The sequence below is a fragment of the Oryza glaberrima genome, chromosome 2 (genome assembly GCF_000147395.1).
Source record: "Oryza glaberrima chromosome 2, OglaRS2, whole genome shotgun sequence".
Taxonomy (NCBI): domain Eukaryota; kingdom Viridiplantae; phylum Streptophyta; class Magnoliopsida; order Poales; family Poaceae; genus Oryza; species Oryza glaberrima.
The window spans coordinates 27940996-27953566 of record NC_068327.1 but is presented as its reverse complement, the minus strand read 5'-3'; the positions used below and the strand labels follow the sequence as shown (position 1 = coordinate 27953566).

The 12571-nt window shown below is 48.5% G+C and overlaps 1 protein-coding gene across 2 annotated transcripts; it reads right to left on the bottom strand.

Moving 5' to 3' along the window:
- Positions 1–502: 502 nt before the first annotated feature.
- On the bottom strand, positions 503–4215 carry LOC127762992 (pectin acetylesterase 8-like). 2 transcript variants are annotated; one of them, XM_052287545.1, is made up of 13 exons: positions 3978–4215; positions 3768–3889; positions 3548–3630; positions 3312–3441; positions 2894–2973; positions 2702–2788; positions 2509–2633; positions 2256–2316; positions 1977–2030; positions 1807–1884; positions 1506–1611; positions 1260–1405; positions 503–1131 (listed from the first exon to the last, which is right to left on the bottom strand). In XM_052287545.1, the coding sequence occupies exons 2-13, from the start codon at positions 3886–3888 to the stop codon at positions 1009–1011; spliced, it is 1194 nt and encodes a 397-aa protein (XP_052143505.1). In that variant the 5' UTR covers position 3889; positions 3978–4215; the 3' UTR covers positions 503–1008. The 2 variants fall into 2 exon arrangements, with proteins under 2 accessions (XP_052143505.1, XP_052143506.1); XM_052287546.1 differs by having other exon boundaries at positions 1001–1131; positions 1294–1405.
- Positions 4216–12571: the final 8356 nt, after the last annotated feature.

Sequence of the window (12571 nt, the reverse complement as noted above, 5' to 3'; positions counted from 1 at the left end):
ACTACTGTGTGATTGATCCAAATTAAAGACAAGATGCTTCGCTGACACCTATTTACTCCCAGTAGGTACACCGCTAGATATATAAACTGGCAGCCTTGCAAAGCGAGAGAGCGAGTGATATTTTCCCTCGGAGGAAAAACATGTGTGTGCTCCATTTATCATGCATCTCCCCTCCTCTGATTGTGCAAGTGTGGCACTGTGTTAGGAGGCATCGGGCAAGTCGACATCTTTGTGTTCAGTATTCTACCTCCTGTCTCCTTCAGTGCCGCACGCCTGCACCCTAGATAGAGCGAAGAATCTGAACGTAGTCTATCGAGATCAACTAGAAGAAGCTCCTTCACACACTCCGATCGGTGCATGAATCCACGAAATATCATCCCCTCCTCGAGCTCGTGCTGCATCCCTCGCTCTGTTCATCAGCGCCGCCCGTACGTCCGCCGTCGTTCGTCACGCCGACGAGGGCAGAAATGGATCTGGCACTCGTTGACGTGCAGACGTGGTGATATGCGGTGGAGATACGGGGGATCTCACGCCGGAGCTCTTCATCGATGGCCGGCGGGGACGCGCAACGGCGGCGGCGAGGCGCCGTTGACAGGTTAACAGAGCGCAGTTTGGTTAGGCTCCACTTTGATTTCGAAAATCTCACTGAACGTACTTGAATTTTGAGCTAATTTCGAGAAAATAGCATTATCCATCCCCTCATCAGATAAACTTTTCGTGTTTCGTGTTCGTCCAATGTCACTTCAGTAACATTAATGTGGACTTTGTCGATGATTATCGAAGATATGGCAAAATATTGCCGACAAAGCGAATCAAATGTTGGAGACACCTGTAACTACTGTTGGAAGCTGCATCCAGCCTCCAGGCATCAGATGAGCTTTAAGCCATCATCTGCAGTTATTCCTGAAAATCAATGGTTGCCCACGGATTGCCCTATTGCGAGCAATAAGGGTGCATCAAATATAACAATGTGATGAATGGTAGTACGAGGTGAGGTTTCTGTAATTGCTATGCTTCTGAGGGGTCGTCGTAGATTCGGTTGTGGCAGGTTGAATCGCAAGGGTAAGGGCAATCAATCTTCTGAAACGGATTGCGGTCGTAGAACCAATCTCCAACTGCATCCGCTATTGTCTACACAAGTGTGAAGAGCTCTTGTCAGATCATCATTAGATAGCTGGCTCTAGCAGTAGCCGGTTCTAGTAGTAACTTTGGTTTAATTTTGAGTTAAGTGGTGTTGAAGTTGAAGGATGTAGTATTACTTTGGTTTCAAGCATGGGGGAACCAGATGCAAACCATGTCTCCTGCGTCTCAGATTGGCAATGCACGAAGCATGAGTTTATAAACAATCCTCTGGTGGAGGGAGTCCCTTGTTCCTTCAGTGCTTTCAGAAAATCGTCTCTGAATCCTGTGATGGCATTTAGAATCCATGCAATTTTTAAACTGGGTCGATAGCTGGCCAACTAGAAAATGCAGTATTACATACCAATACACTATCTAGTACCTACCTTGCAAGATTTGAAGTTGCGATGCAGGACATTGATCTATATCATGCTTACAGCTATGCCATTTACCATGAGGGTCTGCAAATCCTGGCACCAAGATGTTCCTTACCTGTAACACACGAGACCTAAATTAATGCCAAAACATATTTTTAGAAAATGGATTAAAGTCTGGCCTCTACATCCAAATCGGATGTACACAGCCACAATGCCAAAACATATGCCACTACAAAGCATATTTATCTAAGGGCAACACTAAAAGGATCATAATCATAGAAGTATTGCAGAACGTGGATCAGATGATAACCTGCCAGGAATCATACGCTGTGTTGAGAATGAACAAAGGTGTCTGAATCTGTTTCACCTCATTCTGAGGAAAAAAGCACTGCATTCAAAGCAACATGTTTTTAACAAGTATTCAAGTGTAATCTGTTGTCTAAATTCGTATTGTAAAACTGCCTGCAGCTTACACCTTACCATGCCTGGGGACAATCTGGAGGTGCAAGCAGAAGGTAAATTCTTCGCTGATCCCTAGCACATTTGTACAAAATGTATTTAGGTATAGGAGAAAACAATGCAAATATTTGTGAAATAGAACTTTGGAAAATGATGGTTTGCTTTTCACTCTGTTAAATTCTGATCCTAATTTACATACCAGGTAAGTTTTTTTTTTGGGGGGGAGGGGGGGGGGGGGGCATGTGTGTAGAATCCTTGACTATCTACTAGTATAACAGAGTAATGACTGTATGTGCATACATGGGTTGTAGCTACGCCATTGAAAATGGCCGCAATGTACTCCACTCCAGCAATATCCTTCCTGCTAACACAAAGATGGGATAGGTGTTAGACATGAACTCAATGTTCAGAAATGGTGTTTTTTTGTTCTAAGTTAATATACTAATGGTTTGTCCTTCATATTAAAATGGCTAGTACATCTTTAATGTGGAAAAAAAATACATAATGCATTTAATTTTTCCTTCAACTGCTTTTTGTACTAGTATTGTCTTACTCATTGATGAAGAAACCAGCATCAGAAAGGCATTTAACTTTGGTATCCACTGGGAAAAGGTCACGAAATCTGTCACAGTGTAGTATGGAAGTTAAACCACCAGCAGAACAGCCCGAAATTAGAGCCTGCCATAAATTCGTTAGTCTTGAAAACCTTCTTGTTGTCAAGAATTATGCTCATAAGAATAACATACATTATTGGCACTGTTCATTCCTTTCGCAAGCAGATCATCCATAACTGCTTGCCACACCCTAGCACCTCTGTAGTGAAGCTTTGTTGCCTATCCATATGGAACAAAATCAAAGAGAAACTTAACACTGGAGCAGCACTAATCCTCATACAATTTGTAACTGTAAAATCAAGAAAGAATGGACTATGGACTCACAGGATCTACTTTTTCCACATCGCCGGTGAAAGATGACCCATCACAGTACCGAACCTTGACCTTGTTCCAATTGTAGAAATCTGGTTTTGATGATTGCACAGGAATCGATCAAGCATGTGAACTATACTACTCCCTCCGTTTCATATTATAAGACTTTCTAGCATTGTCCACATTCATATATAGATGTTAATGAATCTAGAAAGTCTTACATTGTGATTCATTAACATCTATATGAATGTGGACAATTCTAGAAAGTCTTACATTGTGAAACGGAGGAAATAGTAAGTAGTAACATTATCTTAAAAAAAAAGTAAGTAGTAACATGGAGCCTAGGCAGTCCAATTCCTGAGGTGGTAGAGAACTAGGACAGCATAGTACAAAATATTATTTCCTTCAAACAACTAGTGAAATACGGTACCCGGGTTGTAATCAGGGGTGTTGCTCAGTATTCCAGAGAAGGCAATCTGCTTTGCCATCTGCTTCGATGATCCTAACCGAGTGCGTTTGCGTTGCAGGCAGGTCGTCACATTGCTGCACCATCCTCCTCCCTAACATTTTGCAAGAAAGACACAGAAAATTGAGCCGGGCAAACATTTGTAGTAGAGTTCTAGGCTCCAGTAGCACAATTGCACTGCTATCCTCACAAGAACTAACCTCGAAATGAACCAGCCAACTATTCACGCCGGAGCCAAAACCCCGGGCGAGATGGTAGGCCGGGGGGCTCCCATCCAAACAGACTAGCACATCACACCACACACCATCGAATGCACATTAGCACAACGAGATACTAATTCAGGAAAGAGAGAGAGAGAAAAAGAGATACTAATACAGTATGAATGAACAAGTAATGACAGAGAAGCAGCTGCATCCACACCTGCGCCTTTGGCCACAGCGCTCGCTACGTAAGTAATGTCCACGAAATCACCATCCACCGTGAGAAACACCAGCGCGCAGACAAGTGCAGAGCACGAGAGGCAGACACCCCCATTCGCCATCCTAACGAGAGCGCGAAAACGAGATACAGATAAAACCACACGAGCTGCAGAAGAACACACATAACCAAACCAACCACCCAAGAACTCACCCTTTTGTGCCGGAGATGGAACAGCGGTTACCGGATACGCCGTCTCGATCTAATCTCGCATGCTCTTTGTTCTTGCCGAGGCGAGGGGACGGGACGGGACGGGGGGCTCAGGCAAGCGAACAGCGCAAAAGCTTGGAGCTTTCCATCCAAGCTCGGCCTTTTTTTTTCTCCACCGCGCCTCTGCCGATGCAAAACGCAGAGTGGGCGGCCCCCGTTCGGTTTCCACGCCGGGCCGCGTCTCTTGTGTGAGCTCGTGTGTCCTCTCTTTTTCCCCTTGGGTATCATCTAGTGCGTGCGTACGCCAGGATCTCGTCATCAACGCAACGCCTGCCATTGATGCCGCACGTTAAGACCCACAGCTGCAGGAGTGCAGTGGTGGTGAATTGAACAGTGAACACGGGGATTGAATACAGTGCCAGTGTTAGGCACATCTGCACTCTGCAGAAAGTGGAAGTCCAGCCTCCAGAGCAAATACGGGAAAGGTTTCTGCGAGGATAATGGAGCAGAGTTCATTCCATCAGGATTGGAATGGTTAATACTCCGTCATCCCATGAAACCAATCTAACATGAGATGTAACACAACATAATATAATAAATTTGAACATACTACTCTGTCTTAAAAAAAATAAATTCTAGCTACAAATCTGGATACGCATGTGTCCAGATTCATAGCTAGAATTGGACTTTTTTTTTCTTGAGACGAGGGTAGGTGTTATGTCCAGCTCTAGATTCGTCTTTTATAGGATGGAGGAGTAGGATCGAGCCTAAACTATTTTTTATAGATACATGATCTATAATGATCAATCCACCACGAGATCATGCATTATATTGATAGGTTATCATAGACATCCAAATGAATCAACTATATATTACTAATAGATCAAGTAATTTTCAATATAAAACTGGACAAAAATTCTTAAACTCATTTTCAGGCTATAAAAATTTTTCAAGTTCAGTTAATTTTCATAGAAATGATTATTATACAGAGTAATAGACCGAGAGAAAATTTACTACACGTGCATAAAACTTGGACCAAAAATTTTAAATCAGTGTTCATAATATAAAAACCTATTAAATTCAGTTCATTTTTATAGAAATGATTTATTATATAGAGAAGCAAATTTGCACAAATTTAGACCATTTATACATGTGAAGCTGTTTTAGATTGAACATTTTAGACATAAATTTTAGAGTGAACCTAAAATTTCATTAGAGTAAATTTATATATCAGTTTAATGGACAAGTGGAGTCGAACCAAACCATTGTCATCGTCATCATTTGGTGTAACTTTCTTTTTTATTTTTCGAACGAATCATTTGGTGTAACTTTCTGAAAATGTAAAAATGGAGAATGGTGATCCTGTCTTGACTCCTTGACTCTTGAGGTACAGCTGCATCTGTGCGAGCATGTACTACCTCCAACGTTTAACCATTTGTCTTATTTGAAAAATTTATAAAACAAATTAAAAAAATAGTCACACATAAAGTACTATTCATGTTTTATTATCTAATAACAATAAAAATATAAAATATTAATCATAAAAAAATTTTAAATAAGACAAACAGTTAAATGTTAGACATAAATAACGTAAAACTATACTTATTTTAGGATGGAGGAAGTACTGACTATCATTGTTGTGCGGCCAGCAAAAGCCACGGTACCCAATGGCAATGTCAGCATGTGACGAGTCGTTTCTCGAGAAGGAAACCGATGCTACGGAGTAGAGTAGTATCTTTTTGAACTGTTGATGAAAGCATGTACCCCGAGTCGAGGTAAAATAATTCATCGCTCGCCGAATGTCTTTGCCTTCAAATGGAATGTCCGAAGGATGTTTGTCTACTAGTCTTCGGTCAAAAGGTAAGTTCCATTTTCCATTTCCCCCCTAGTGTTCGTGTGTTGTCCAGCTTGAAGACGGTTGCTACTCTCATCTCATGGCAGTTGGCACTGCAGAGATGGAGGTCGGCCGGCGTGTGTCGACTAGAGATCTGGCTGTGTCTTTAACGGGTTACGGCACTGCTGTTTAAGTCCACCTTTTCTCGTTGGGCCGGAACGGAACGGGATTGCCACGCATGTACGGCCTGCTATACTTGGGACGGAACGGGATTACCGTCTACGTGAGGCCCTTTCTACTTGGGCAGGCCGGAACGGGATTATGATGCAAGGGCGTCCTGTATTGTATACTCCCTCCGTCTCATAAAAAACCAATCTAGTATCGAATGTGATACATCCTAATACTACGAATCTGAACATACATCATTCCAGATTCATCGTACTAGAATATTCACATCCGGTCATATATTCGTTTTTTATGGGACGGAGGGAGTAGCTGGCTAGACGAGATAGGTCCCAACTCGCGCCCTGTTTTTTTTTCCCAAGAATACGCAAAAGAGTTGTGCATCATTGTATTAAGACTTTGAGAGAAGCAAATTAATACAAGATTATAGCACTAGGAGGCTATACTCATGATAAAAGAGAAAACACACCACGCCACGTGCCCACACACCACCACACCCTGAGGAATACACAGCCACCTCTAAAACGACGCCTTCAATAAGATCACAACATTAAAAATGCTGTCATCGCTCATCCCAAAAGGATAAGGTTTTCACCTAGAGGATCCCTTTGAAGAGGGAAGGGAGGCACCTCGACAATGCTCTCAAGAGGCACCTCGACCACTCGCGGCCTGTTTTGGTTGTTTTGGTTGGCCTGGAACTTAACGCCACGTGTTTCGGAATGCTAGGAGACGAGATCCTATCTCAAGCATCAGCATTGTATGTTGGGATCCTTTATAAGGTAGGCAATAAGAAATGGGTAGGGCAATCTGCATCTGTTCCCCGATTTCATCCCCTAACTCTAGCACTAGCTTCTTTGGGAGAGAAGCCTCCCTCACTCTTGGTCCCAGCGGGTTCTCTACCGCTTAATATGACCTTACACAAGAGCCAATAAGTTGTAGTGTTTGACGGTATTTTGTGATCTTATAAATCCAAGGAGTATTTGTATTATCAAGACAAGCAAACAAAGGAGCAGCTATGATCGTCGCATTCGTTAATATGTGAGACTGTATATAGCTTGCTCAATTGCATGGGATGCATGAGCCATGCACGTACTAGCATATATATGTCCATCTATATATGGCTATATCCATGTGTGTGTTCAGCCATATATATACATGCTTGGCTAATCTGTACGTATGCATGCATTAGACTTGAGTGACATGTGAGCAGCTCATACTACACGAGCGCTATATATGTATTCACCGTACATGCATGTATACGTATAGAAATACCACGTGATTTCTGAGTTAAGAAGCAACAGCTAGCTACACGTACGGTGGAAATGTGAAGCTGCCCGTGGGCCGGCAGCCCATGGCCACATTTCGTTCTCATCGTATATATGCGATTGTATATCAGAATACACGCGTACGCGGGATTTCTCAACCGCAAGCTACTGATGTGCGCGGCTGGCGCCGGATAAACCCAAGCAACAAACTCCGCCTTATCCAGGTGATTCGGATGAAAGTGATCTGCAGCAACATCGCCGGAGGCTTCGGAGCGAACCAACGCGTGTGGCCCCGGCGGCGCCGGAGTATACGCGCCCATCCGTTAGGTTTTCCTAGCGCCTATAAAAGCCACCGAGAGCCAGCCAGCCAGAGGCCATGGACAATCAATCAACTCCCATCGAGATCAATCTATCAACACACAGTTCTATCCATCGGCATCCATCTGTCTCTGCCCAGCCATCTTCAACTCATATCCATCGACAACACACCGGCCGGCGGCGAAGCAGTATCACGTACGCCGGTGTCCCTCGGGAGGGGCAGATCGCCGAGAGGCGGCATCAGCGCACATCATCGGCGTCCGGCGAGCTGGTGTCAGTCCGATCTACTACCATAGATTGATCACGGAGGGGAAAACCATCGGCGCGTTGCTCCGGCAGCCTGTAGACTACTCGTCAACATCGGCATCAATACATATCCATTCGTCGGCGAGTACAGCTCCATCCTTTTGTTTGTTATTGTCTTTTTACAGATTGATCATGGAGCACAGACAAAGGAGAAGAAGCCATGATGTGGAGTTGGCCGGTGGCCGGAGGACGCGCTGGCCGACGACGCCACACCAACGTGTGCGCCACCGGTGGCTGCCGGCCGGCAGCATCTGACGCTCGGCGAGGGTACATGCAGCCACCCAGGAGACGGCGCCAGGCGATCGGCATCCATATTCATCTACTCCGATCCCATCTCATCCACAGCATATATCAAATAGCAGAGAAGCCTCCAGCGCGGCGGGCGGGCGTGCACAGCCTCACCGGCGCTCGGCCCGGCAGGGAGGCCGAGGCCAAAGGAGGAGAAAGCAATCTACGTCGTACGCGCACGCGCCGACGGCCAGCATCTATCTACCGGCCCCCACGAAGCGACCTTCCGACGGCAAGCAACGGCGTTTGACCTCGGCAGCCGGCGACCTCACTGCTGCACCTCGGCGTCTAAGACAGGAAGTGTGCGCTCGGTGGCCAGGTTACCACGGCTGCAGCACACCCCAGCGTCCGGCGTGAGGACGCGCACGCCAAGGAGGAGACATGTGCCAGGAAGGAGCGAGGCGATGTCGTTCCAATCTGTTGTCATGGCCAGGGAGAAGTCGGGTGTATTGCCGTCGCCGGGGTCACTGGGCCAGCCGATCTATTCACGTCGCCCGCAAGCCTCCGTCGAGATTGACGTCACCCGTTCAAGCCACTGGTAGTGTCACTACCGTACCCAACGCTGTGACACCACCAACACCCGTCCGCCAGAGAAGACCATCGTGACGCCACTCCGTCGGGGCGCGCCGGAGATCGTCGGAGCAGCCGCGGACGCCGCCAAGTCATGTTGATCCAGAAGTTCTTGTCGAGAACGACACAGACGCCGCTGAGCTGCCCGCGTCCGTGAACAACATATCCTCATCACACCGGTAACCACCCACGCCATCCTGATGGAGCAGCCCCATCGTCAACCGGGAGGCCATCTCGTCCACCTTATCGGCAACGCCCAGACGCTCGCCGTCCCCGTCAAGCTGCTGGTGACACTGTCCGCCGAGTGCCACCCCGTCAAAGGTTGCCGTTGTGCCGGCACCATCGCACCGACGCCAGGCTCTCAGGATGTCGCCGTTGTGATCTCTACTGTGTGAGGACATCTCACTGAGACTCCACTGGCCGGCGACGCCTTCACGCTCGCCGCCGTCTCTTAGGTCACCATTGACGTCTACTCAATCATCTTCGACGGTCCTGCCATTTTCCTTACACTCGTCGTTGAGCCGCTCGAGGAGATCGCCTGTCGGAGCGCCGCTACCCGGAGCCCGCACACTGTCGTCGTGCCGTTCGGCTACTACACCTCTGCTTCATCGCGCCGGACTTGTGATGCCATCCGTCCGCGATGACTATTCTTCGCTGAGGCGCTGCCAAGCAGCGCTCATCTCCGTCAACTAACCATCATCTGCCACCTGCCGGAGAAGGCCGTTGTGACGCCACCCAGCCGGAGCGTGCCGAAGATCGCATCTACCTGATGCTACGACGTCGCCAAGACGTCGAGCGTCCTTACTTTGCTGGTCGCAACCTATGAGAATGGCGACACCATCAACATCTACTCAACCTATGAGTGCCACTGCTGGGTGCCCGCACGCTGTCGTCAAGTCCGCCGGCCCATGATCCCTTCACTTCGTCATGCCGGAGCATCATGGTTTGCAGTCATCGCGCCGTTCGTCCGCAATGTCTTCACCTCGTCAAGCCGGCGTCGTCGTGACGTCTCCTCTCCACACCAACATCATATCGTGACGTCCGTTCGTGATGCGTTCTCTTCATCATGCCGAGATGAGATGTCCGTCCATAGTGCTTTTCCCCTCTCTGTCAAGATCGGTGTCGTCCGTCCGTGGCGCTTTCCCCCTCTTGTCAAGAATCGATGTCATTCGTCTGTGATTCTCTCCTTCGTGGAGATTGATGTCGCCGTTCGTCCGTGTATTGGAGCGTCGCTCGTCTACATCAACATAAAGCAAAAATGGTGCCGTCTGTAATGCTAGGGAACCGTTCGTGCTGAATCTACACCAACAATGTCCTCGGCCGTTCCGCCGAAGAGACATTTACTTCTTCCAAGGTCGCCGTCGTTACCGGCGCCCTTATATAGCCCCTTTTATGGGCTCGTCATTATATCAACTGGATCAATAGTAGATCCATCATCCGAAGGTGCCAAAGCCACGTTCATCCGGCTATTGTCTACATTGACTTCTTCATCAACATCTTCATTGCAAGTCCCTATTGTATAAGGAGCATGACGAACCAAGAGGTGCCCAGCCATGTGTAATCCAGCTGCCGTCTACACCAATCGTCTTTGTCAACTCTTCGTCACTTTGATCTCACCTAGCCAGGAGGTGCCCAGCCACCGTATATTCGGCTGTTGTGTACACCAACTGACTTCACCAATTCCTCTTCCCTTTAACACCATTCCGACGCTACTATTGTGATGTCTCTAGCGCTATGCGAGTTTCATGCATGTTGAAGATCAACCTATCTACACCACCACGTCGCTCAAGACTGATGAGGCGGAGCGACGAGGGCGGGCGAAGCCGATGGAAGGCTACGCTACCAACATCGGCGCACGGACCGACGAGGCCGTGGATGCGTTGCCGGCGCCCACATATATATATCCACCATCTTCAGCAACATTCATCATGCATAGAGACCGTGAAGCGAAGACGACGAGACGACCACAAGCAGCTTAATCAGAGGTTCTCCTACAGGTGTAGATCTGCGGAGGTAATTAACTGGGAGTCTTTCGAGACCCCAGGAACCAGAAGACCACACCGCTGATGTCAAGATCTGTCCAACGACAGGCAATGGCGCGCGTATTTTATATTATACATGGAAACTGTATCTTGTTAATTCAATTAATAAAGATCACATGTTTCTGTGTCTCTTTTGTGTTTATTTTACATTGTGTATCTAGGTACACTGGCACGCCCGCACTTATTTTCTTTCTAAACATAGAGGATTATATTCGTATTTTTCTATCCTAAACATGTAGCACAGGCAACCATGTGAGAGATGGTGAGATAAAGATAAAGTAAATGCATGAGAGCAGGCGTGTAGCAATGGAAGAAGCACTGTTGCGGCTTGCGGGAGCCCGGGAGGTGGAGGTGGAGGCCACCGCATGGGAGCAAAAGCCCTAGAGTTGCAAGTGAGCATGAGCGGATAGTGAAGTTGTGTCAGGAGGCGGATGCACGAGGTCGTCTTGTGCGTGTGATGCGGTCAATACACTTTACTTTCAACCACTGTTGAGTAACCACATCTTTCGACGTATGCAGTTGTCGTTTTGACAACAGCTGGCGTCGACCGTGGGGACCTCCAAGCAAAACCACTGAGAGCGAATGCCACCGAAGAAGGTCGTAAAGGAGAAGGTTACAAGGCGAAAGGAAAGCGACGCCGGGGTGGATATGGCTGCCGAAGAGGGAGCAGAGCCTTCGGCGCCTGTCGCCGAAGATGGGGGAGCGCCATCTGCTTCCGCACCTGCGCCATCACTACCGCCTTCGGCCCCTGCTACCTATGTGTAGGTGCCGAACGCGGCTGACAGGGCGAAGGCGGCTGCGGCGGCAGGGGCACTCTAGACCAGGGTGGAGATCCTTTCGACAAGCCAACTGTTGGTGCCCCAAGCTGCTCCGTCGCAGCCGGCAGCGGCCCAAACTGCGCTGCCGCTGTGCAAGCCCAAGTCTACCCTGACCCCGAGACACAAACCGAAGCCGATATGGAAGCCATGCGACAGAACATGACACGACTCCAAGACATGCTTCGCCAAATGCAAGAATAGTAGCAAGCGTACGAGGCGGCAAGGCGGTCCAAGGTCGCTTCGGCACCAATCCTCCAGTATTCGGAAGGCTATGTCCCACCCCAAGTCTATCCACAAGTGCCGACCCAGCCCCTTCCGCCACAAGTCGCGCAAGCACCAATGTACTTCGCCGGGCAGCCATCGACCGCAGCAGCGTATCCGGCCCCTCACGTGCAACTGCAAGCTCAACCGGTCGCTGCCCAAGTACATCCTCAACAGCCTGGCCAAGTGCCACAAACAATGGCAGAAGGGGCTTCGGCTCTGCAGGCGCAGCTCCAAGCTTTCCTTCAGCAGCTCAGCCAACCCCACAACATTTCAAGTACAGCCCCTTTGGTCCGCCCGGAGGGGAATACAAGTCAAGGTGCGCCTAGTTGGTTGCCTTCGAATCAGCCAGGTCTGGGGGCTTCGCCGTGGAGTCAAGGACCGCAGTTCGACTCTATCAATGTTGCCAGGCTTCGGAGCAAACCAAGCACCAAACTAGGTCGCCATGACATGGTCACAGCCAACTTTCGACCCATTCATGGCGGCTCAGCAAGCATCACCAATCGGGGCCGGGCAGCCGAATGCCATGGCCCAACCTCACGTGCAAGCCGTGATTTCGCCCTTCGCCACGCTGTACCCGCAGCAAGGTGCCGTGAACAGCGCAGGGGGCGAAAAGGGGCTACCGCTGAGTGGGGGAATCAAGACCCGTCCAATCCCACCCCAGTTCAAGTTCCCACCCGTCCCACGCGACTCAGGCGAAATTGACCCAAAG

Excerpts from the sequence above, each read along its gene's own strand:
- LOC127762992 (XM_052287545.1), bottom strand. The coding sequence starts at position 3,888 with ATGGCGAATGGGGGTGTCTGCCTCTCGTGCTCTGCACTTGTCTGCGCG. Across the intron at positions 2,634-2,701 it reads GAATGAACAGTGCCAATAAT|GCTCTAATTTCGGGCTGTTC; the intron begins GTATGTTATTCT and ends AATTTATGGCAG. Across the intron at positions 2,031-2,255 it reads ATGGCGTAGCTACAACCCAT|GGATCAGCGAAGAATTTACC; the intron begins GTATGCACATAC and ends CAAATGTGCTAG.